Here is a 25212-nt window from a genome sequence, read left to right as displayed (position 1 = left end):
ATGAAATGGAAATGAACCCTCCCCAGCTTCTGTTTTGGAAAGGTTAAATTATTTTACCACGTGAACTGGCTCCCCTGTTCCAAGGAGCCAAAGGGCTGAAGTGTTCCAAAGTGGCTCATTTGTGTGAGAACACAGTGTGTCCATGATGTGCTCTGAGTACTGGAAGCCACATGGAAGCTCTTGATTCCTCCTCAATTTGCAGGATTTGGAGCCATAGTAGATCTCCAGAGGGGAGTTTCCACCCAGAAGAGAACCCGTGAGGTGTTTCAGAAGGTGGTTTCTTGTTTCCATAAATACTCCTCAGCAGGAGTTCACTGCCTTGTTTTTTCAGCCATGAAAACCAAATTGTATCCTTGGAACAATTTCTGTTTGGCCCCAGTAAGATTTAAGGTTTTCACCCACATCTAGCAACTGTTTTTGTGCTGGACCCAGACTGGCACATACCTTTTTTGAACCTCCAGGAAAAAGGAATCTGTTCTTTTCATCTGCAGCTCGTACATGGCTCGAAGAATATGGAGGGGTGCATTAAGGGCATCATGTGTCATCTGAAAAAGGAGCAGGAAAAGAAAAAAATAAAGGTATTACATGGGAAAAAGAAATCTGAGGTTCTTTCAGGATGTCATAGTATTATTTCTCATTTATAGGTAGACAATTAATGAACTTCTTATTTGGATTGATAAAAATGAAAAGTAATTTAGCAAAACAGTTTATAATGACTTTGTGGCATTCAGTACTGTAATTCTATTTTATTTTCTCTAGAGAATGATACACTGAAATCACAGACTCATAGTCTGTCAATTTAGAAGAAAACCAGCCATATAAACTACCAAATGTTTTATGCAACTAGAAAATGCACAGTAACTTCAAAGGAGGGAAACTAAGCTGAAATACCAAGAAGCATATTTTGGTGGCTTCATCCAAACCCTCCAGAGGGTCAAGTTTGTTCTGCTCTGCATCCACAGGACCAACAACAGGCTGCTCCACATCTTGGTCCTGTTCCCTTTCCTCCCGTTCAGAATCCTCCTGCTCAGCCAGGTTGCTGATGTCTTGCTTGGAGGAATACAGCATTATTGACAGAATCTGTGCAGAGGGAAGGTAGCACATGGTGTGACAGCTGCAGATGTTATTAGTGTATCTGCAAGCAGCATTTAAGAACTGTATCAGATCTGGGCAGTGTTTAACACATGCTATTCTAAAATGAAGCAGCACCCAAAAAAATAAAAACTCCCCCAAACACAAAACCAAAGCATTTCCCACTTGACAAATGAGTTACACCTTCCAGGCTGCTACAAAGACAACTTCAGTGATTAGCTGAAAGTGTGAAAAAAATAGAGAAAATGATTATTTAAGCCTTTCAGTACATCAAAGGTTTGAGGATCCTCACAGAGCAAAAATGACCATCATCAAAAACACCAGAGATGCCACTCCACACTCTTCTCCTTTGAAAACATCCCTGTGGCTTCAGCAGAGCTGCAGTCCCACACATCAATTAACACAACCCTTGCCTAAGATAAAACCCAGCTAACAGCCCAACCACACTTCTCTCTCAGCAATCACCAACCCTTGTGACAGCACATCCCCACACCCCAGCATGTCCCCATCTGCACTGCAGCGCTGCCTCCTGCTCCTCACTGAGCGAGGCAAGGCAGGCTCTGCTTGCAGATTATCACTTTGTAAATGCAAGAGTGGAAGGATTAATTTTTAAACAGAAGAACTTCCAAGAATAGCCCAAATAAAACACCCAAAAGAAACTGAGTGGATGTTTAATGCCTCATCTTGGATGTTTCTTACAATATAATGAAATTATTAAAATCAGCCCCTGCTTTAAGGAAGTTGGACTATTATCTACACAACTATGATGGACAGAGGAAGTGCCATAAATTCTGAGCTGCTGTGCCCCTTTTCTTACCTCCAAGTCTCTCAGAAGCCAGGTCTTACTGAAGCCAGTCCCTTTGCTGCATTTCTTCACCAGGAGCTTGAGCAAACCAGACTGGAGAAAGGCAGCTTGGACCTCCTTAAAGCCATGAATCTACACACACAGACACACACAGATAAATAAGAGAAAGGGGGACGATGCATCACAATGCTTGTGAGGTCTTGTCACACAGACAAATTTCCTGCCCAGATGGAGGAAATTGGGAATTTTTTTCTTTCATTTCCCTAAAATACAAATCTCCACTTCAAAGCCCTTAAGGGGATCATCCAGGACATCCACACAGTAACTGAATGTCTGGTTTGCTCTGACAGTCCAAAAAAAGTACAGATTTCCTCTTCAAATCCTTCAGGAGTGAGAGAAGGGGAATGTGACCCTCACTCCATGAAGTGTTCTCTCTATGAATTTCTTCTCCAGCTTTCACAAATGGTTGGCCCCCAGAGAGGAGAACAATCCACCTCCCAGCTCACTCACAAATGCTATTTAAAGCCCAGCAACACTTCCAACCCCCTGCAGGCTGGGAAGGGAAGGAGCCAGCTGTGAGGGAAATGCCCTTGTAGGAGTTCCCCAACGCGCTCAGTCAATCCCCGAGCTCCCGCAGTGCAGGGTAGAACATGGATTGTTATTTATCTGTGACAGTCTGATGTCAGATACCTTCAGAGTTCTGTAAAGCCCCTTCAGAGCCAGGGACAAGACCCAGGTTGTCTCCACTGCCTCAGCATAGCTGCTGTCCAGGCTGGTTTGCAGGAGGTGGGTGGATATGAGGACAAAGTGCTGCAGGTACTGTCTCAGCTGGCTCTGGGAGTCACTGCCCTCTTGTTCACATTTCTGAATCAGCTGATAGTCCTTCACTACAACAGAGAGAAAACACAACGTTCTAGGTTCATCTGCAGATGTTGGGGAGTCATATCTTACCAGTAGATGTGAATAGGCTGAGACATGAACACAATCCCTACATTAATTATGGTCTAATAAAGGTCTTGTACTGAAATTACCTCAGATTCCCTCAATACCCAAGAAAATATTTCATATTTTTCAATGCAAGTTAAAAATCCCAAGGTAAGTCCTGGTAACAGTTGATTGTCTGCACATATTTGCACATTAGCAGTGCAGCATTAAAGCAGCACATATTGCATTTTACAATTAAAATGGGGAAAGTTCTGACCTGCCATTGATATGATGGAATAAATCTTGCCAGTCTTACTGTTTAAAATGTCAACAGTTAAAAAAAAAAAGAAAATAAAAGCTTTCTATGTTCAAATCTTCTTTCAGTATCAAAAAGCAGTTCAGTCTGTTGATTTTTCCAAATGTCTTTTACACAACTTCAACAGTCAAATCTTAGGACAAGCTTTGCTTTATTAACTTCACAATACCAGGTCACATATTCCAAAGCTGAAAGCCTTTGCTCCTAGGAATCCAAGTGATTTGTTATATGTTAAACATTTAACTTGGTCTCAGATTTTAGGGGTATCCAAACTGTTTTTAAATTAGCCAATTGTTTTAAAACACCAAGCACAGGTTTGAAAAGGGTAAGCCCCAAGCAGTAAGCAGATCTCAAAACAGGAAGAGTTGCTGAGATGTCTCCATTTAATAGCATGGTCTCAACAGTTTTCTAAACCTTTTTCTGAATGAAAATAAATGCCAGAGTTTCAAAAAGAAAACATACTGAAGAAGCTCCACAATCTGTTTGTGACCTGCAAGCAGAATCAGCTGAACAGGAAATCAGACACCTTACTGATAATGGAACTCAAACCCTGCAGCCCCACACAAAGTGCTTTGGGGTTTCCATAACAAACTGCAGGGCAGTGCTGGGTGATCAAACACGAAGTGGCACCCCACCTGTTTTCCTCTTGCGGGTTTTGATGTCCACGACCACCGCCCTGTTCTTCTCCGTGAAGTGCTTCAGGATGATGACGTTGTGGGGCTCGTTGGCATTGTCCATGTACACAGAGCGAGTGCCCATGCACAGCACCTGAAACGACAGCAGGACCTCACTCAGCATTTGCAGTACTCATCTGCAAACACCCAGCCATGCACTACACTGGTTACATTTGTTTACACCTGCTGCTGTATTTTTATAGCTCTGCTGTTTGCTGATCTTTAGAAAGCACAAATTCACTCCTATAAAATAAATGCCTGCAACAACCAACTTAATGCTACACAGGCAATATATCAGAGTTATGACATCAAGGGTGAGACTGGATTGTTTTGCTTGTGCAAAAGTTATCAGACATATTAAGCTTTTCTTGCAGTAGTTGGAAGTAGCACTGAAAGAAATGCCAGGCAAAATCAGCCTCATTATTCTTGATTAGACCAACATTTTTGTACAAATTTGATTAGATCAAATTGGGCACAAGTGGAAAGCTGTGAACACTGGCACAGAGTGTTGTGAGAGTTTATAATGGACGTCCCCAATCGATGTAATCCATCACATTTAGAAATAAACACCTGAAAGCTTCAACCAGTTTCATCTGCTTTAGTACCAATAGGCCACTCACCTCAGGAAAGCCAACCAGCACTAGTAAAGTGAAGATATTGGTGTGTTTTAGCTGGAAGGGCAGCTGTTTGATGCAGTGGTCAGTGAAGGCAGCGATCACACCGTGCCACTGGCTGGAGGAGTTGAGGGATCGCAGGATGTCTGCCATGGAACTCGCCCAGTCCAGGCCCACACGGCTGCAAAGCAACAGCAGGATGCATTAGGAGGGCTCACTACACTCACCTGGAAAGATTTTTCCCCAACAAGTGGATCACTCATAATCTGGCAGAGCTGTAGCTTTCATATCGTTCATATCGTTACAGAACAGTTTTCCCAAATATCTGAAGCTTTCACGTCAAGTTGACACATTAATTCTGGTTGCTTTTTCATCACTAGAGCATAAATACTCCTCTGTTTAATGAAAGGATTTACAGTCCCAAACCTAAGTGTGCCTGAACATCGTCACTGTTAATTGTGAGCTTTAGGTCAGAGCTCAGAAGTTTTTTGCAGGTGTGACAGCGAGTGGTTTATTTCCCAGGTCTGTGACCACCTGCTGGCTCTGGGATCACACAAACACTCCAGAGGGACAGTTTTGGAGAAAATCCTTTCCCCTCAGCTGATGCTCTGGATATTCTGCCTTTTAATTTCAAATGCTTTTGTATTTGTTTGTGAACTTCCCCTGTGAAACACAGCTACACTGAAAAATAACAGTCACAGTTAACAGGCACAATGTTAATCTTACAATGCTTGAGAGTTTTCTCAGGAGCTTCAAAACCTGACCCTCTCTGCTGTTCCCACTGCAATTTTACTACACAAAAACCTCCTTTCCCAAGTTACACAATGCAAGAGAATTAGTGTCATATAAAAAATTACAGGTCTGTATTTTGGTTTTCCTCAAAGTTTCCAAACCTTGCTTCTCCCTCTATGACATGCTATGTAGGCAGGCACAGGAAATAAAGCCACTTTTCAGCAGCCAGCCTTCTTCTGGAAGGAAATTAAGATTGCCACTGCAACAAAAGGGCTGCAGATGCTAAACCCCTTCCACCATCAGGTTACAGCTTTAATTGACTTCCAATTAAAAAGCCTCTATGCAGGAGACACCCGTGAAAGAAAATTACATGTAATCAGAGATCAATTAATTGGTTGAAAGTAAAAAAAAAAAAGCACCTGTCTAAACACACAGCTCCCAGACTGAACAGGAGATGAGTTGTCTTCCATCCTTCTGGCACTGTAGACCCATCTCCTGGTACAAATAAATTGTGTTTGGCTGAGAGGATTTTAGTCACTGCAGCATCCACTTCTGCAGGCTTAAGCCTGAGGATCAACTGGCCCAGAAGTCCCAAGGTTAAATGATAAGTCTCATTTAGGTGGCCAGCATTTGAGATCACAACATGGAACATCAGGGGGAGTATCTGTTCCAGGTTCATCAGAGACATCGTGGAGCCCTGGGGAAAGAGAAAAACCTCAGTAAGGCAGGGAGAGGAAACGAGATTTTTAGTGGAAGGCAGCAGATGCAAAAGCTCCTGCTCTAATGGTCTATCAGCAAAAGAGGAAGGAAGAAATTATGTTCCTACTTAGGTTGTTGGCCTGGAAAACTGAGCTCAATTGAAGATTTAAACCTGCAGGTGTTGAGCAGTTAAGACAAACTGTCCACAGATACAATTCCCTTCCCTCTCCCACCACCAGCCCTTGCAACCTTCGTAATGTGCAATGTCTTAAAACATTGTAATTCCCATTTTCTAACACACAAGCAACAAGAGCAGATTTCCACCTTTAATTCACTATGAATTTTACTCATGTCATTGGTGACACCTAAAAAGCTACCCAGATTGAAGTGAAAGGCACTAACTGATTTGAAAGGTGGTAACATAGCAGCCAGCAGGCCCAGGATCCTCTTCTGAGAGCATTCAGCAAAAACTTGTTCCTGGCTGGGTATTAAAACCTTCTCTGCTTGCTTTTGGGTTGAATCCTCTGACAGGGAGTCACCTGCTGTTTCAATAAAAACAAAAGAAGAAAATACCCCAAGTGACATTAAAAATAAAAGAAATATGTGATAGCCTAATTTTTATAATTGAAATCTGAACTTTTTTAAAAAAAAATCAAAATTTGAGAAAGAAATCTTTATAATAAAAGACAGCAGGCAAACAGATTTACACCATTCAGCAAAAACACATAAAAAAGACCAGTGCTACAGAACAGATCCACTGAACAATCATAATTCTTACAATACTAATCTTTAACAGGACAAGACACCGAATTTCTGGTTCCAAGCACATCAGAACACACAAATATTGTGTCAGGCCAACAGGAACTTCAATCTGTGCACATGAATATGGATCTGTGGAAGTCTACTCTGATTTCTAGAACCCTTTAAACCAGCTGTAGTTGTTCAAAGCCATTGCTTGGCAGCTTTCACACAGCAGAGCTTGCCTGAATTAAAGACATTTGCAAATATGCAAAACTGGATGAGGAATAAAAAGCCAGCTGTTTGCTTTGCATATGAGTGGGTATTTCTGTGACAGGGAGAGCGAGGGATCCTTTTTTACCTGTTGGAGAAACAGTGTCATCCCCAGACAAGTCTGACTCCTGTCTCACAACAGCTTTCTTGGCAGAGACAGCTTTGCTTTCACTTCCTTTTTTTGCTGCTTTCTCTTCTGCAGGAGACTGGGTTTCCTTGGGAGCACCTCCTTTCCCCTAAAAATCAAACAAAGGTGCTAAAAGATTAAAACAGAATTTAATACCTGCAGAAACAAGCATGGAAAGAAGTCAGTCATCTGCACTTGACAAATATTTTTTTCTACAAATACCAAAACCTTTTATTGGTGAAGAACTTCCTGATGTATTCATGTCTTAAGCTTCCATACAAATTAATTAAGTTTATCTATTTTGCTCGTATCTCTGTGCATAAAGCTATTACACTGTAATAGTTTTATACACTGCATAAACTGTTTTATACACTGCATAAAACTGTAGGAAACTCACTTTCCTACCAACCAGGGCAAATGACAGCCCTTTCAGAAGGAATGATCTTTATCCCTTCCCTCCAAGGCTTTCTGTGATTCCAGTGATTCCAGCTGGATCTAATGAAAAAGTGACCTCATCACCAACTGTCCCCCTGCCCCCCTAAACTTTTACCCACAGATGAAATCCTCACTGTCCGTTATTTCAGTCACCCAGCCAGGATAGGGATGTTTAAGATCACACATCTGCTATCAGGAAATCACTCACATTGCAATGCACGAAGGAGCCTGTGCTGGCTTTCTCATCTCTTCCCTTCCCTGCTTTCTCCCCAGGATGACTTTTTGGAGCAGTGCCTGTGGCAGGGCTGCCTGAAGCAGTGGCATTCTCTGGGAAGGATTCATCTTCTGGTAACATGCAGAGGAGAGCTGAATTTTTCAGTCCTGAGAGCGAGAAAGTTGTAAAAGCTAGTGAGTGGCAAGACAGGCAAAAAGCAGAACTGAAACACTTTAAGAGAGAACTGCAAACTTCTTTTGAATATCAGCTCCATCAAAAAGATGTTTCCAATCGTGGTCATTTAATTATGTAGTTCTATTAAGCAGTAATTCCATTAAAAGTGATGAACAGGTGGTGACATCTTCCACCACAAAGATACCACAGGGACAGAGGTCTTAATTTAAGAAAGTGTTAGAGAAACCTGCCAACAGTGTAAATTAGGAAAGGTAAATTAAATTTGTCTGTAAATTTTAATCTTTTGACCACTTAAATATTGTATAATAAAGTTGCACATTACAGATTAAACAATGAGTATGAAAAAGTACTTGGAGGTGGTAATATATCAGCTGTGTTAGAGCTACTCACAAAAACTACCAACAAACTTACGTGAGTTTCAGTCTGGAATTTTTGATGCATTCAACATAGGTTGAATTTGTATCACCCTGTTTTCTGTAGTAGCTCTTAGTTCACAGAAATCCCCCTTTCCAGACCAACAAACATCACCCCCAGAAACTTCCCCTATCACAAGTAAGGTTAAAAAATTCTTCCCAAGAGATACAGAACAAAAAGCCTTTTCCTCTGAGTTATTTGCTGTCCTTGAGCTGTCAGTAACACATTACCAACACAACATGAAGCTGTACTGACTGATCCCTTTACAAGAGCTAAGATGGAAAAAAAAACAACCAGAGAGTTGCCAAGTTGTCTTCAATATTTATGTAAGCAGCAAATTAATTTTCTCAAGCTCTCCATTTTCCATGTCCCAGTGACCCTGAACGGCACTTGTTCTACGTTTGCTTTCTGCACAAACAGTTATTCTCAGAGCAGTACACAGCAGCTTCCCTTTTCCTCTGGAAACTTCGGGGTGAGTGATGCCAGACTCTGGTGACACTTGCAGACAGGCAGCGCTGCTGGGGTGGGGAAGGAGCTGACTCACCCTTGCCGTGCTGTGCTTTCATCAGGCAGTCCCCGATGAGCTGGATGCACTGCTGCTGCAGGAGCCGGGCGTGGCTCAGCACCTGCCAATCCACCTGCTCCCCTCCTGCCTCCTCCCCGTTGGCCAGATCTGCACTGTAGAGGGTCAGAGCCGCAAACAGTAGCCAGGAGTAGTTGTGCACGTAGGGCTGGATGAGGCGCTGCCGGTCGCTGATGCGGATGGTCACCATGGGGTACACGGTGATGCTGTGGGTGGGCAGGTGGCTGCAAGAGCAGGGACAGCTTGAGAAAGGCAGTGCTGACATGACCAGTGTAGTCAGTAACACACAGCATCTTTACAGGAGACCTTTAAGACACGGCACATTCCAGAGGTTCCCACTGTGGGTCTGTTTTTAGGGGATCTTTGGTGCCAAGCACTGAAAACTGTTGTTATCTACACACAGCAGTGTTCAATTCTCCTCTCCTGGCATACAGGGCTGGTAAATTTCCTTCTGCAGCTTCCACAGCCATGGCCAGAACAGAATTCCTACCAAGTTACCTCAAAGGTTGAGGCAGGTTTGCAAACTACAGAGATTTTTGCTGAACTGATCCTGTATTTGCCACGTTTCCCCAAAGGACACCAAGGAGGTGTTCTGATGTCAGGCACAGCCTTGTAGGAAGCCCCATGAGAGGGACTGATGGTACTTTGATACCAATTATCTTTTTCTGCCAAGTGTGTGGGGGAGAAAATGACATATTTAATACCTGTCAGAGTATTTCTTTGCGTGGTAGCACCCGTAGCAAAGGTCAAAGTCATCACACACGTTGCAGTTCATCCTCCGACCTATGATAACTCCTTGGCAGTGATCACAGGCATATTCCATGTTTACCATTTCATGGTCATCCTCATGGCCCTCAGGTTTAACTCCACCTGCAAGGAAAGGTTACCCTGTAAAACCTTTTTGAGAAAGGATCTTTCCCAATTCCGATTAGGAAAAGAAGAATTTGGCGTTTCTGAAGCACCCACGAAAAAGGTGTTTGACTTTATTTCACTTTTAATTCACAGGATACCATTTTGCCATCGAGTCCTTCTGAGGGGTTCTCTGAGGACTCTTACCAAGGAAGCAGGTCTTGCACAGGTCCATGTCATTGCACTGCAGGCAGCGGTAGCGGTGCCAGGGCGCGATTTCATCACAGCCATCACAGGATATGTCCACGTTCAGCAGGTCACAGTAACGAGCCACAAACATGTGCATCTGCAGCAAGACACGGACACAACCTGCTTGAGTATTGTTTTCTGACCTGGGGAAAGCTTGGTTTAGAAAGCAGGAACATTTCCCCTGGTAAAAACGGATGGGGATCTTTTAATCGCTTTTTGAAAGTCTACAGAGAGCCAGAGATCCAAGTCATGGAAATTCAGTTTGAAGGTCTCCTATTTACCCCTTCTGCAGATAAATAAACAAAACATGAGGTCACCTTTCTCTGCTTGTCTGGGTCAGCTTGAGCTATCTTTTCATACCAGGTCTCAAACATTACATCCTGACATTCATCCATCCATTCACAGTTTTGCTTGTAGTCTGCAATTTCATCTTCTTCACTCCACTGACTAAAAGAAAAGCAAGCTTAAAATTAAGTTTGAATGCAATCAGGCTTCCCTTTAATAAAACTTTACCTTTTTTTTTTTTTTTTTAAAGAACCAAGTGCTATAACATGCTAATAAAAACAGAACTGTGAGAACTCCCATTCACCTGGTTAATTAATGACTACATAGACAGCAGCTTCTTGCCTGTGACATGTTCTTAAATAAATACATACATATGGAGATCAGAAAAATCTACACTTATAAAACTTCTGAAATGCTGGCAGATCAAATGAGATATTTAAAAGTTTTTAGGCCTTCACATTTACCCATGTGTAGCAAGTACAGCTAATATAGAACTGCAACATGAAGGTGTTAAAAACATTTATCAAGGGGAGAACCAGCATTATCTACCTCCTGCTACACTGCTAAACAACTGCAGTGTTCCAGCAGCAATCAGGTTAAAGATAAAATTGTAATACAGTTTTTGCACTGGCAAGGATGCAAAAGAATTCCAATACTTGAGTTAAGCCTTTGGACACTGGCCAGAATTATGCCATGTTTGTTAATAGTCCTTTTACTGCTTGTTCCAGCACAAAGTTCAGGAGTTCTGGGTAAAGTGGTATCAGTATTTAGTGCCACTCACCAAATGACACTGTCATGGATACTGATGTTCTCCTGGGAGGTTGTCATGAGGAGATGGGGCAGCTGGATCTCCACAAAGAAGGACAGATCACTTGGCTCCCAGCTCATATCCAGCAGGTGAAGCAGAGCTGTCTGCACACAGGAGAGGGCAGGAAGCAGCGACCTGAATCCAAACAACAGACAGCAAATCATGGCCTCAAGTTGAAATGGTGTTTGGGGAGTAGGACAGATAATTATACAATGATTTTCAGGCTTTCCTCTGTATTAAAGTGAATAACTCAGGTTTATCAATGTATTAAACTTCACAATTTAGCAGGCAGAGATTATGGAATGTGAAATAAAGGTGATGTCCTTTATGGGCTCAGTTAAGATGGAGCTTTTGCTATTGCCTCAGCATTAGCCAGAGGGTTTGTCTCTTCTCTGCAGGACATTTTGGAGCAATTTGTTCTCTTTGAAACCTTTCCCATTTTGAGTCAAAACTGAACAAAGGACTCGAGAGTTACTGGCAGAGAGACTGACATTATAGTCACAAAATTCTCATTTCTCTGGGACACAGCATGCTAAAAATCCCCAAAATTCTAACCAGAATGTTACCAAACATGAGTTATAACATTAAAGCCTGGTTGCAGAACTGCCATATTTATCTTGCTCAAGTATTCCACAATAAATTTGATATTTCCAGTATTTTACTACTAAGCTTCAGAAACACATTGTGAAATTATAACTACAAAATGCATTAATTCAAGTTTTTAACACTAATAAATGTATTGTGCTTTCCTGCATAGTGATAATAAAAAGCCAACTTGGCATTTTTGAGCACAAGATCCCTATTTAGTTCCGTAAATAATTCAAAGTACAGTCTGATTAAGTCAAACTTCATTAAGGCATTAAACAACAAATAACAAGGGAAGTGGTGTGGAGGAACAGTGAATAAAAATCCCAGAAATAAGGCAGGCAATGTACTGTACCTGTCATTAATAGCACTAAATCCCTTCACAGAATTAACCAGGAACAGAACAAGCTGATAGTAGGACTCCCGAATCTCTTTGTGCAGCTCAGCCCCACAGCCTTCCAAGTTTCCAAAGTAGCTGGAAATAAAAGAGTCAGTTTAGTAGCCTTGAATTCATTGTTATATTTTAGGTAGGATGCTTGGTAGAAGTTTTACAAGTAGGTTCTTTTTTTAACCCCTCCCCAGAAGTGGGAAGGATGTTAAGTTTTATTTAAAAGACATGCACAGCAGCTGAAAACTAAACCTTAAGTTGTATTTTTTATTATCCATACGGATTGAAAAGCAGCAACTTTCTGCTGTTTTCAATTTACACGACTGGGGGAACACAAGGGCACGGCTGAGATTTATCCAAATAACGACTCACTTTGTGAAGTCTTTCTGGCAGGCCAGAAGCTCCAGGAGGAAGAGCACACAGGGAGGGTGAAAGCAGTGGGGCTGCCCAAGCGACTTGAGGCACTGGCGGATTGTCTTGAGCACTTCCATGATACTCTGCCCTTGGGATTTCCTCAAAGCAAGAACCTTTAAAACACTAAGAGCAAAAAAAAATAAAATAAAATAAAATAAAAAAAATCAATGAAAACCTCAAAACAAATCACAATTCAATTTAATTGACTAAAGTGATCACACAAAAGCTTTGTATCTAACTTTTCAGTTGTGTTACAGCTGGGGGACTGACAGAGCTCCAAACAGGATCCAGCACTTTCTGGATCACCATTCCAAGTTTTAGAGCCCAAAACAGACAAGCTGAGAATGGCAAATCTCTCTCCTGATTAACACTGTCAGAATGCCAGGTAACTTGAGGTGCAACCACTCTCTGGGTGGTATCAAGGATTGGTAACAGTCACACACCAAATCTCTGCTGTTTGCAGATAAAAAGCAAAGACAAATCTCAGGAAACAAGACAATAAATTGCCAAGTAATTGTTTTTTTTACATTCTGTTCTACATGACAGAAACAAATGGAATGAAACAAGACTCTCTGAGCCACTACATTGTCATGAATAGCTGAAGTTTGATACATAAGTCTAACAAGTATTCATCCATAAAAAGTTTCGATGCTAAAAGGTGTTTTATTCCTCCTGAAGGGGGTGTGAAGATGAGCTTCTGGATTTTATAACTGGCAACATTTTCGATTTGCTCACCTCTCATGTGAAAGGGACTGATCCTTTATGAAGTCCAATATGTTCTTCAGAATGGGGTATTTCTCCTTCACGGTGGGTGCAGGTCTGGGCTCCTCCATGGATCGGAAGGACAGGAGCCTCAACCTCCCCCTGCTCAGCTGAGACTTCCTGGTAGGGGTGGAGGGAGGTGAGGACACCTCTTCCTGCTGGGACACTGCATTTTCAGCAGCTTTACTGGAAAACACAGGTGCTGCTTCTGTTGGGAGCGGGTCTAGAACTTGTTTCATCTTCAGCTCAGACTGCGATTTTTGGTCCCCCTCTTTTGGAACAGGGGGAGTTCCTGCACTGGGTGGATGTGCTGCCTGGAATTCCGTGTCCACAACTGCTCCTCTGCTTTGGCATTGTTCACTGACAGCCTGCTGGGGCTCATCCATGTCCTGTGTTTCCAGAGTGTCTGAAGCAGAATCTTTCGTCTTTGCTCTCACAGGCAAAAAGTTCAGCAACAAAAGGCTCTTCTGCATGCAGAGTTTTGCTGCAGTATGAATAGAGTAAGAGTTAAAAGTCATGACAAAAGAACAGCAAACTTGCTGCCTTCTGCTAAGGAAGGGATTTATCTTATTTCTTCTGAGCCAAGACAGCCAGAAAATGCTGGTTTTCTTGTTATATTGATCATGACACACTATAAGTTGGGTCAGTTTATATTTCCCAATCTGAATAATCCCACTGAACCATGTGATGTACACAATAGTTAATGAGCACACATTTTATTCTAATAACAATCAGCTGCTATCCCAACATCAGTTAACTGTGGTAAGAAGTATCAACAATAGATGAACAGTAAGTTCAGAACCAGATGACCCAAGTGAGAGGTCACTCCCTGCAGAATTTTCTCACATTCTATTTTCTACCAGGAACAGCAGAGCACAATCTCTGACAGTTCATGCAATGTGCACTGGGTCCTCTCTTCAGGCATTAAAAAGTAACCCCCAGTTGCCAACTCACCTCTTACAGCAAAAATAATGTCTTAAGATTTACAAGGCAATGCTTTACTCAGCTCCCTGGAATTGCTTACACATTTGGAAAGGCAACACTTACCAAGAGTTTCTGGGTTCACCTCACTTGCTTCTGTGTTCTGCTTCTCCTCAGTGTCATCTCCCCTCCCCATCAGGGATTTCTGCTTCATTTCCAACTGCAGACAGGATGTTTAAAATAGTTAAGATCTGGTGTCTCTACAGCAAGGCAGGATGAGGACTGGATTGCTCTAAAGGAATTTAAGCTCAGGAACAGGTGGCAGTGGAAATCCACCATTCCCCACTGCAGTGCAAAGCACCCAGAGCCTCCAAGAGCTGCACCTGAAGTGCCAGAGCTGCTCCAGGTTTGCAGGCTGAGAGCATTCCCTGTCTTGTGACTGGATGTGCATCAGCATCCCAAGGAAAAAAAAGGCTTCTCCTTTACCCCCACCCTCAGGAAAAGACAAATATCTAGTCATGAGATAAGGCTCTCCAAAAACATGTCAGCTCACTGGGGAGCTCTGTCAGATGCAATGGGTGATGGCAATTACTCATCTTAACATGCATCTGCACTCACTGCAGCTCCAGGATAACAAGCTGCCAGGAATTCTTAGGCAGGAAAGGGTCACAAGATACTACAATGATGTTTAAGACAGATTTCTTTTTATTCTCTACCTCTAAAGAACTCCCAACTGCAATGTAATAATCTTCCTAATTAACAACGCACATTCTTACTGAAAAATAACACAAATTTAACTGATGGAGCCAAATTCAGTCCTAAATACTCATGATGGCACATCTGGAGCAGAGGGAAGGTGGGGGGGAGTTCAAAACTACATTTAAACATTTAAGTTCAAAGCTCAGAAGTAAATATAAGTTCTTCCTAAGTGAAAACAATTGACTCAGGATCACTGAAGGAAAAGACTGTTCCACTCTACTCAACACTGCATTGTAAAACATTAAGGTAAATGACATTAACAGATATCCCCCTGAGTGATCTTACCATCCATATTCTAATGGAATCAGCCAGGGAATAAACTTGTGCAAACTCATCACACAAAGGCACCTTGCCTCCACTGTTGACTGGAAATGAGAGAAAGAAGAGTCCTGTTTATTTACAGCTCTGTTTTTATACAACTACTTCATTAAAATTATGCTACAGCTCTCCCCTCATCTCTTACTCAAAGCTTGGAATTATGCCTGTAAGAAAAACAGGGAATAAAACCTGCCAAGTTTCATATGTCTTAAACACATAAACTGCACCTTGACAGAGTTATTTACGAAGTAAATTAAGAGTTAAATCTTTCTCATCTCTTCCCAAAACTGATGCCTGAAGTGACGGAAAATAAAAACCTCTTCCTATACACACAAATATCACTGATGCAAACAGAAACCAGAATAATCATGAAATGTTTAGTATTAACTTAAAGCTCTATGGATGTATTTGTTGTCTGTTGCTTTATGCCATGAATTTCTGCAATGGACCTTCAAGATCAATTTACAGACATTAAAGACCTGCCAAAACAGTTTCTGTGCAAACTGGCCCGAGAAGGACTATGGAGAAAAGGACAATCCTACTCTGCTTTCCCTCTGCAACTCCCCCTTTTTTATTCCTTATTTTTTCTCTTCTTTTCAGGGTCACTTGTCCCTCCTTCATGTGGCACAGGGGCCTGAAGTAGATGGATTGACCTACCAGTGGGATGGATTTCTCAAGCACTTGCAACAATTTCCTGTGCTAGCCCAGTTCTCAATCTCACCCAGAAAATGAGCCCAATTGTCAGACAGACAGGATGACTAAAGGCAGTAACCACATCAGTCATCCACTCAGTCTCTGTGTCAGGCATTTTCACTCGTAACTTTTAGAGCTCAAAAAATAAGTTCCATCAATCATTCTGGGACCCAATGACAATGTAAGATGTTTAGTGTCAAAATTGGGACAGAGAGTGAAAGCCTAAAAGGAAACCCTTCAAAACCAACATCTCATTATCCAGTATTTCCAATAATTCAAATACTTCCAATAAACTTAAGGGAAGGATGCTCTAAGTTAAAAAGTTGCTCATTTTACCTCCTGGAAAGTTGTAATACAACAGGTATTATACAAGTTAAAAGCAAAGCATTGGCTTTAACTTAAAAAGGAAATTTAAATATGCATTTTGAGGGGGCCAAGGTTTGTTTCCACAGTGGGAGGTAATTCACACCTCCTCCAACCCCAACAGTTAATAACATATTTAAGTTGTTCTGGAATTTTAGAAAAGATACAATGGGAGTGGAAAATAATAATTGGGAGCCTCACTGATCTGAATTAAAGCCCCAGAGGACATCACTACTCTCTTTAGGCATAGCTCTAGAGGATTAATAGCTTCTGATGGTTATTAATATTTTGCCAGTGCTCCAAAGACAAAAGTATATATTAATAAAAAATAAACATTCTAGAGAGAAGGTTTATCCAGTCTACCTAAATGACACCTTTATACAGAACATCTCCTTTAAAACTGGCCCCACTAAACTGATCTTTAAAGGTTATGAACTGAGCTGTAAGAGAGCCTTTGACAAACTTTTAAGTCTCCATTATTAAGATAATCTAATAATATTAGAGTTACCATATTTTTGAAGCTTCTCAAATAAATCTGGAGTGAGATACACCAAAGCAGCAAATGTTGAGTTCACAGCTTGATCAATAGTAGAACCAGCAACTATATCTGTCTTTGGGGTCTGTTTTTTACATGCCTGTGTGAGTCCTTTGAAAAGCTCAGATTTTTGCCCACTGAAGTCCTGGGCAGGATCTGATTTGGCAAAGTCGATAAGAAAGTTACGGCCGACGTCGTGGGGAGAGCTCCGAGCCTGCCAAACGGGGAGAGAAGGTGGATTTAATGATGTTAATTTTTCCAGTGCAGCTGAATAAAATGATCTGACCAAAGACATCCCTGCACAAGGTGGGGGGGTGAATCAGATGATCTTGGCAGGTCCCTCCAAACCGTTTTATACAATCAGAGAACAGAATCCCAGACTGGTTTGAGTGGGAAAGGACCTTAAAGCTCATCCCTGCCACGGGCAGGGTCACCTTCCACTCTAGACCAGGTTGCTGGATTTATTAATTCCCATTTGCATAGAATAAATTCTCGATACTTGAATTAAACAGCACAAGTGATGACAACTTTAGCACCTTAAGGGCACATGAACTCCCTAAATGCAAATGAACCCAGGTGATGCCCAAGGGTTCCAGTGGAACAAAAGCAAGGTGTAAATACCTCTTTTTTCTCTTGGTGCTTGGCACTGCTCTGCCTGGCTCCCAGGGCTGCCTCAGGACACATCTGATGCCTGAAGACAGGTTTCCACAGAGGGGAATTAAGAACTGATGTGACTTTCAGAGGAGGCAAGTCTGCTTCACTATCTAATTCTGCAAGGAAATCAAAACAGATGCTTCAGTGATGGAATATTTGTCATCATTTTTACAGCTCAATGAAAATAATACATGCTAAACAGCCAATGGGGGGGGGAAAACCCCAAAAAAGTTAATGCAAGTAGACTAAACAAGTAATTTAACAATGTTCTCTGTTTCTCCAACATGATATAGAAAAGTGATGTATCTTTTCTTTAATGGCAGAGTCAATATCTTATCTTATGGTGACAATGTTACAATATGGAAGGACTTCACAGGAAACATTTTTGCTGTTCTTATAACTATAGAAATTCCCCAATTTGCAAGAGAGTTTAAAAGCTTTTTCTCTTACTAAAGACATCATAATTTGCTATATGTAAGCATGCTTATATTAAAAAAGAAATGCAATATTCTATAAGAACACTTCAATTAGTTCCCTAAATTCACAGAGAAGTAGCTGCCTAATTCTCCAAATACCGACCACCTGATGGCAGCAAGACCTCTTTAACCTTGTTAAATTTACCCAAAGTGGTGAATGGATTCTGATTTAGGAAGCTAGATAGAAGTGTTATGGTTGTGAAATTAAGGAATAAGCAACTTATTTCTTTACTTTCTATTTTCCTTATCTTCACCTGCCCCAAAATCTGAAATGAACTCAACCAGCGGATTCAAATTTCAATCAACACCAAACGTGAAACTTTTTAAAAAATCACTTGTATTCTACGCTGTGTCATTTTTCTTTGGTTTGCTGGCTGCATATTCACACCCCCCTGGTGTGGGGTGGGTCACACCACTAGGGAATATATTAATCCATAAATTTAACTCAGCTCAGTGTGTTTACTCCCAGGTGTCCACGCCTGGGAGTAACACGGCGAGTTGAGAGAAACACAAGACAATTCACCCCAGAATGTCCTTGTATTTCTGATGCAGGTGGATCCCAAGTGGCTGGAGCGCTCACCTCGTTGGGATTTCAGGGCCATGCTTCGGGAAGCCAAGCGCCCCATCAGCCGGCACACAAGCAGCTGTAAATCCAAGCCCCAAGACACGGCGACGTCGGGCAGCCCGTAAGCAGTGACGGAAAACTTGTAGCCCCACTCATTATTACTGCTGTCAGAGTGAAAGAGAAACTGCAGCCGTGGGCCAGCCTTAAAGGTCACTTTCTACAGAGCAACAAAACAGTCATTTTGCCAAATGTCCATGACAGGAGAACGTTTCAGGGGAAGGAATTCCCTTCAGCACCTCGGGGGGGTTGCAGTGCTATGGGCTGTCCGTAACACATCTATAACTTGCCCCACCACCAGCATGAGAAACCCACAATACTAAGCAGGGAAAATTTCTATTTAACAGCTTAATGGGAGATTTTTATAGATGATTGAGTTTTAGAGGCATAAAACAAAAGAGAAGCATCCCATTTGAGTAGGGCTCACTTCCCCACAGGAAGGGCCACGCTTGTCTCGTGATGGAAAAGCTCGTGAGGTCAGAGTAAGTTTTACCCATGTAGTTACTGCCAGTTAAACATGATTATTGATTTGCATTTTTATTGACTGCTCTTTCGACAACAGCAGCAAAGAGGGATTCTTTACTCATTCCCTCCTTTGCTTTGCAGCATTTCAGGGTTTCTTCCTCACCTCCTGCCCTCCCCCCCCACCTCTAAGAGGGAATAAAAACACCCACTCACAAAATCCCACATCCTTTTAGACAGCAGATTTCCACAGGAATCATAAGGATTTCTTAAGATTGGATATACCACTTGGTTCAGAATTTTAAAGGTGCTCACCTTAGGCCACTTCTCAGTGCCAACCTTTGTATCGTAACGAGTTTTTGCCCCTCTGGCATCAGTAAACTCCAGGTAATCATACCTGTGAAAATTGCAATTCATTATTTCCTAATTTACTTTTTTATTTTTTTTGAGGGGGAAAATGTTGGCTTTGGGATGTTCACAAGTGCTGCCTCTCGGAGCACCCTGCCCCATCTTTCTGAACCTTTATTTTGTTCCATGTTTCGGTGCAGAATTCCCAGCAAACACTGTTTTTTCTGCAGGATTGTCCCAACCCTTCAGCAGTCGCTGCCAAATCTCACATCTGGCAAATGCCTTAAACAAGCAGCAGCCTGATCTGTTACCAAGACAAGCCAAGCGTTTTGCCTAAAGAGGGCAAAATAAACTCCACAAGCACAAACTGTGGTGGTTACAAAACAAATGGAGGCCAAAGGAAGCAAAATTCCTCCGAACAGCTCAGCACATCTGCCAGGAGAAGTGGTCAATGAAAACACACACTGTGTGTTACCCTGGACAAGGAAAATTGCACCGGCACGTCTGGAGTGCACACTGAAACGTGAATTGCCCCTCTGCAAACAGATACTGGAACCTGAGACAGCCCAAGATGAAATTACCTCCTTTCAGTTTCACATTTGTCATCAAATTCCACCTCAAAGTAAGTTGCCCCATGGCACAGGAAGACTGAGACCTCATGGCAATTATTCTCATAGTTATGAGGTGATTCCATAGTCCACGTCCTCAACACCACAGGCTGCTCCTGCTGCCAGCTCTCCATCTCCATCTGCACAACAGAAATGCACTCTCAGATGCGAATCCAAAGCAATTTTTAAAACATCATCGAACTAGATTTTTATGTCCGTGCTTGCAAGTTGCCAGATGTACATACAAATGGCACTGAAAAGGCTACAGCACTGATTTATACTGGAACTAGTTCCTTGATAATCACAGTAAGGAAGCACTTGTAAAGCAAATTCCATCTCCTGCAGGAGGAGACAGTCTCACCCAGCAGTGACTACAAATCTCCACCGACGACAAAAAGGAGCCTGGATGACTAATGCAGACTTAAACATCTACACTGCACACACACAGACTTTGTTTGCATCACCACAAGCCAAGAAGCTAAAAATATGAAGCACAAGCTATTTTTAATTTATTTTCCTCTTCACCCTCAGAATCCCTCCTTCCTATCTACCTTCCAGGCTGCTCATTCCACTTGCACTTTGTGATCGTTTTGCTCATCTTCCACATTGTACAGATGTATTTCTAGTTCTTCACTCAACATTTCATCACACATCCCAACACAACCACCCCAGTTTTTCCTCTGTCTTTCTTGCAGTTTTGCTTTTGTTCCACTGTGTTTAACAGTGCCTGTGTCTTCAGTTACCTTATGAGGTTCACTACAAAGGCTTTTCAGTGGTTCTATCAAAGTGCTGAATCCCTGGAGCAGAGTACAGTGTGGAATGTCTAAAGTGCAAAAATCCAGCAGGAAGATGACCTAGGAGAGAACCCAGATCTCATGAAAACGCCCCAAAAACACAGCCAAGCCCCCCAGAAATAGGACAACACCCCCCCCCCGTTCACCTACCAGCTGACGAGTTGCCATGGCAAAGACAGAGTTACTGATTTTTTCCACTATAGTTTTGCCACTGTATTGTGATAAAAGGGACTGCAGAATCGTCCTGACATTTGACAGGAACTGGCCCACATCTGAAGAGGAAAAAAATAAAAAACAAACCTTTAAAAGCCACCTCAAGGATTTGCTCCCATAACCCACTTTATCCAACGTGAAGTGCACCAGGATAAAGCAGCGAAGGATCTGCTGCCCCAAGGCAGGGACACCCAACAGCTCAGGGAAGTTTTCTGGGATATTTCTGTTGAGGAAACAAGTCTTGCTTGTCAACAGTAACACAGAAAAGATGAGTGATGAGTAATTAAATCAAGCACTCCAAGACTGTTTCAACAACCTCAGTGTATCCAGTAGCCTCCCTGGACAGTTATGGAGCAACAAGTGAGGGTAGGAATTTTTTAGCTTTAGCCTTACTCCATTTTTAAATGTAGGACAGGAACACAGCAAACTTATTTATATACAACTAACATTAAGTAACTGATATAAAATTATACCTCTGTTAAGTACTTGGTCCAATTAACTCCTCAATACTGAGCTGCTGCATTAAAAAAAAAACCAATCTCCCTCAAAAAACCCAACAAAACCCCTTAGATGTGTCCAACTTCTTAAGCAAGTTCCTTTCTTTTTGCTATCACAAATATCTATCAAAATATATGTTATAAACCCAGGACTTTATCAAAATAAGGGACATTTAAACTAAAATGTTCAAATAAAAGTCTGTAACTATTTGTAGTTTGGGGTTTTTTTTTTCAGTATGACCCCCAAAACTCCCTGAAAAGCTTTCTGGAGATTCTCCCAAGGTAAGATTATCAGTGCAGCTGAAACCCCAGGTTGCTCAATGTGCCTACAAATGACTTCCTGGAGAGATTAGAAGTGCTGTGACAGATATGAGTGTGCCTCAGGCAACCTCTGGTGATCCCTCATTACCCTGCAATTTGCAGAATCCCATTTTGAAGCTCTGTGTTGCACCACCCTCAGTGCTGCATTCCATCCCAGCACTTACAGCTCTGAAGTATTTCCACTGCAAGGTCCTTGGCTGAGCTGTCAGTGCCCTTGAGCTGCAGGTAGCACCAGGACAGGAGGCTGCCCTGAACAGACCAGAACAAGGAAGCCAAGACCGTGCCACTCTCTTGCTGGGCAACATCCAGCATCATCATTTCACACTGAAAAATAAAGAAGAGTGTTTAAGAATGCAATGCAGCCTCTTCTACTGCAGAATGACACACAGTGTGGAGTTGTGTGTCAACTGTGATGGACATTCTCGTCCCACTCACCCCAGAAAAAAAAAAGATGAAATGCAGATGACAGGCAGCAAATGTAACACGAAGCAACTGATGGGCTTTGTTTTGATGTATCCCAATTTTAAACAGGAACAGCCACATATGAGTCACTCGATGTTCTCAGCACATTTTCTCTCCATATGTAAATGACCCTCCTCCATTTCCACCTCCCTCAGCGACATGGCCAATTCTATCCTCTCAAAATGGGGTGATCACTTCTGTATCCGAGTGTCCCCCCCATGGAAGAACCCCACATCCTATCCATTACCTAGTCTGCTATCACAAAATGTTAATGTTGAAGGGAAAACACTTCAGCTGGCTGGAAAACCTGATCCCACCACTGCACAGGCAGGAATTGCTGCATCCAGAAGGAGAGGAGATCTGGTTCCTCAGCCCCCACCTCAGGCAGGCAGCTCGTGTTTGAATGCACACAAAACCCAGCACAAGGAAGCAGGAGAAGTGCCAAGACAGTTACCTCTCGTGCTGCCACCAGCAGAAGGGTGTCCATGACTGACAGCACTTCACTTATGTCAAAATTCCCAGAAACTCCTTTCTCTGGTAACAGTAAGAGCCCACCAGGATCTTGATCACTACAAGACAAAGACCTTCTTACTGACCAACAGCGAGGAGCACAGTTCCAAACCACACATTCAGCTGTTTCTCTGGGACAAATCTGTCAAGATCCTGCTGTGGAATTACTGGGAAAATCCAAAGTTTGTGTTCTGATGACTCCAGACCGATTCAATCAATAACAACCATCACCATGGGCAAACAATCACTTGAAAACCTGGAAGACAGCCCTGGAGAAGCCTGAGAGCAGTACAGTGTGACTGCAGTACAGTGCGATTGCAGCATTGGCCAGTGTTTTATACAGTTATTCAGTTAATAAACACACTGAGGAGTAGCAGTATCTCCCCTGTACAGCAAAACCACTTGATTATTTTGGAGATTTATTTTCCAGGGGAGTGTAATTTCTAAAAAGGATTAAATACGAGCTTCTTAACAGATGTGGGGGATCAGATAAATATTTCCAGTGTCAGGATTCCCCCTTACCTGAAGTGGGTACACAAGGATCTGAAGGCAAGATGTACAGACTGCTTGTGTTCTTGCTCTGTGATGTTTTTCTAGAAAAGGAAAAAGATTTGTTTTTATGATAGGTTCTGTTTCCCTCCTCTGTGAGAAAGAATTCTAATTTCTGCCTTCTACCATTCATTTTTGGTAAGAAAGGCAGGGTTAGCTCCTCTTTCTGTGGATCAGCTGCAGAGAGAGAGAAAGGGGGAAAAAGAGTAAACAGGCAAAGAAAAACAATAATGTTTTTACTCGAAGGGGACAAAAGTATGCATTATTTGACAACAACAACTCAGATTTGTCCTCTTTTCTGCACAAAGCAAGCAGGCTCTAAACATTCAATCAATCTCTCATGTAAATGGTTTACCATCATGGTGAAGAGCTGCTGTCTCCTGGTCTGTCTGTCTGGGAAGAACACTGCAGCTCCACTGAGCAGGGTGTTCTTAACTTCCTCCTTCAGCAGTTTCATTGGCATGGAGTTACTGTCCCCCATATCCACCACTGCTCAGACAAAAAGGAAACAAAATTACAAGTTATAATCAATACTGATATGTTAGAGGCATAACTGAGTTCAGCATGGTGAGACTGCACAGCTTCGAGCCCTTGCAATACCCATGGAAAAGGAGGGGAAAGTTTTTACCTTCAGCAAGGAAGATTTGTCTAAGAATATATTTATTCACTGGGTAAATTAATTCTAGGAACATTATGACTTGAAAACCATCAGAGCTAATAAAGTTTCCAAGATGTGACAGATTCTGTATGAACTGGTTTCTCTCTGGTTCACTTTGCATGAGTTTATTCAAAATGCACTTGGATAAAGAATGTGCCACCCTCTTTCCAGTGAAATCTGATGTGTAATTCCCATTTTCTTCCCTGGCTCCAGAATCTTCCTGTAAACCTTACAGACTCCCTGAGAGCTCATTTATATTTATGTGAAATTTCAGAAATAAAAGAACCCCTGTAACACTGAGGGGTCACATTCCCTGCTGGTTCAAGCAGGAGTTTTCTATTACAGCTGTTTCCAGGCCACAAACTGTCAGAAAAAAAATGTATAAAACCATTTCTTTGGGACAAGGAAAGTTTCCCTGGGACAGGCTCAACCAGCACACACTGACCTGAAGGAGAAACAAAGGAACAGGAGCCAGCTTGGCCTCTGGGAATAAATATCTCCCAAATTTGAACAGCCAAAACACCTAATATATATTGAATAAAAATTACCTTCACACAGGTGTCTATAAAGCTCTTCTGCAGCTTCTGTGTGCCCAGCTGTTTTGCTCTGAGGAGTTTCTTGAGGTTTAGCAGTTTTATTGTCTCCAGTAAGGACAGAGAAGCAGCTCTGGAGAAGCTGCAACAGCAGTGTTTGAGCAAAGATACATTCTTCCCTTGGGCTGTAAAAAAAACCCAAAAAACAACAGAAAACAAACTGAAAAAAAAAACCCCAAAACTAAAAAAGAAGCTCTTTTGCACCAAAGAAATTATGCTCTGAAAGTCACCATCTCAGATGGATAAAAAACACTGAGTGGAGAGCACACAGCCATAGCCACCAGCTAAATTAATCTACAGTTCAAGCTTCCACATAACATTAGAGCTAAAACTCCATATGGCAGCAGTAGGAAAACGTTATTTATGTAAATGATGCAGTTTAGGAAGAACAAACTGCTGTAACTAAACTAAGCCTCCTTTATTTATACACACACACACACAGATTAGTGCCTCAGCAGACAGTAAAGAAGTGACTTACTTTTGGTGAAGTTTATTGTAAAAATTCCAGAACAGCTGCAAATCAAGGCCTGTGAAGTCTAAAAACGACTTGTATTTTAATCCACTCTCCTTCTGCTGAACCTTAAAAAGGCAAAGAAAACACAGCATTGGAAAATTAACTCTATACAGGACACATTTATAAGAAGTAAATCCCTGAGCACTGGGCTTAAAGCAGGCAGGTTT

General features: G+C 42.0%; 1 protein-coding gene across 1 annotated transcript in view; it reads right to left on the bottom strand.

Moving 5' to 3' along the window:
- The window catches only part of ZZEF1 (zinc finger ZZ-type and EF-hand domain containing 1), a 52524-nt gene that overhangs the window by 10105 nt on the left and 17207 nt on the right, over positions 1 to 25212 (bottom strand). The window contains exons 14-46 of the mRNA XM_027882085.1: positions 25010 to 25110; positions 24487 to 24656; positions 23636 to 23769; positions 23254 to 23324; positions 22676 to 22790; positions 21924 to 22083; positions 20879 to 21000; positions 20678 to 20788; positions 19908 to 20074; positions 19294 to 19375; positions 18475 to 18676; positions 17386 to 17534; positions 16738 to 16978; positions 15141 to 15220; positions 14223 to 14316; positions 13149 to 13659; positions 12372 to 12536; positions 11967 to 12086; positions 11000 to 11161; positions 10251 to 10380; positions 9892 to 10030; positions 9540 to 9705; positions 8797 to 9059; positions 7638 to 7810; positions 6956 to 7103; positions 6259 to 6398; positions 5577 to 5854; positions 4432 to 4606; positions 3773 to 3905; positions 2588 to 2784; positions 1910 to 2029; positions 892 to 1080; positions 445 to 545 (exon numbers count right to left, since the gene is read on the bottom strand). Of these exons, the coding sequence (XP_027737886.1) occupies positions 445 to 545; positions 892 to 1080; positions 1910 to 2029; positions 2588 to 2784; positions 3773 to 3905; positions 4432 to 4606; positions 5577 to 5854; positions 6259 to 6398; positions 6956 to 7103; positions 7638 to 7810; positions 8797 to 9059; positions 9540 to 9705; positions 9892 to 10030; positions 10251 to 10380; positions 11000 to 11161; positions 11967 to 12086; positions 12372 to 12536; positions 13149 to 13659; positions 14223 to 14316; positions 15141 to 15220; positions 16738 to 16978; positions 17386 to 17534; positions 18475 to 18676; positions 19294 to 19375; positions 19908 to 20074; positions 20678 to 20788; positions 20879 to 21000; positions 21924 to 22083; positions 22676 to 22790; positions 23254 to 23324; positions 23636 to 23769; positions 24487 to 24656; positions 25010 to 25110 (5309 nt within the window). The remainder of the gene's footprint in view (positions 1 to 444; positions 546 to 891; positions 1081 to 1909; positions 2030 to 2587; positions 2785 to 3772; positions 3906 to 4431; positions 4607 to 5576; positions 5855 to 6258; positions 6399 to 6955; positions 7104 to 7637; positions 7811 to 8796; positions 9060 to 9539; positions 9706 to 9891; positions 10031 to 10250; positions 10381 to 10999; positions 11162 to 11966; positions 12087 to 12371; positions 12537 to 13148; positions 13660 to 14222; positions 14317 to 15140; positions 15221 to 16737; positions 16979 to 17385; positions 17535 to 18474; positions 18677 to 19293; positions 19376 to 19907; positions 20075 to 20677; positions 20789 to 20878; positions 21001 to 21923; positions 22084 to 22675; positions 22791 to 23253; positions 23325 to 23635; positions 23770 to 24486; positions 24657 to 25009; positions 25111 to 25212) is intronic.

The sequence above is a fragment of the Empidonax traillii genome, unplaced genomic scaffold, assembly GCF_003031625.1.
Source record: "Empidonax traillii isolate 1590-97213 ecotype Southwest subspecies unplaced genomic scaffold, ASM303162v1 scaffold101:size1699134, whole genome shotgun sequence".
NCBI classification, from domain to species: domain Eukaryota; kingdom Metazoa; phylum Chordata; class Aves; order Passeriformes; family Tyrannidae; genus Empidonax; species Empidonax traillii.
This window is presented reverse-complemented; position numbering and strand designations above follow the sequence as displayed.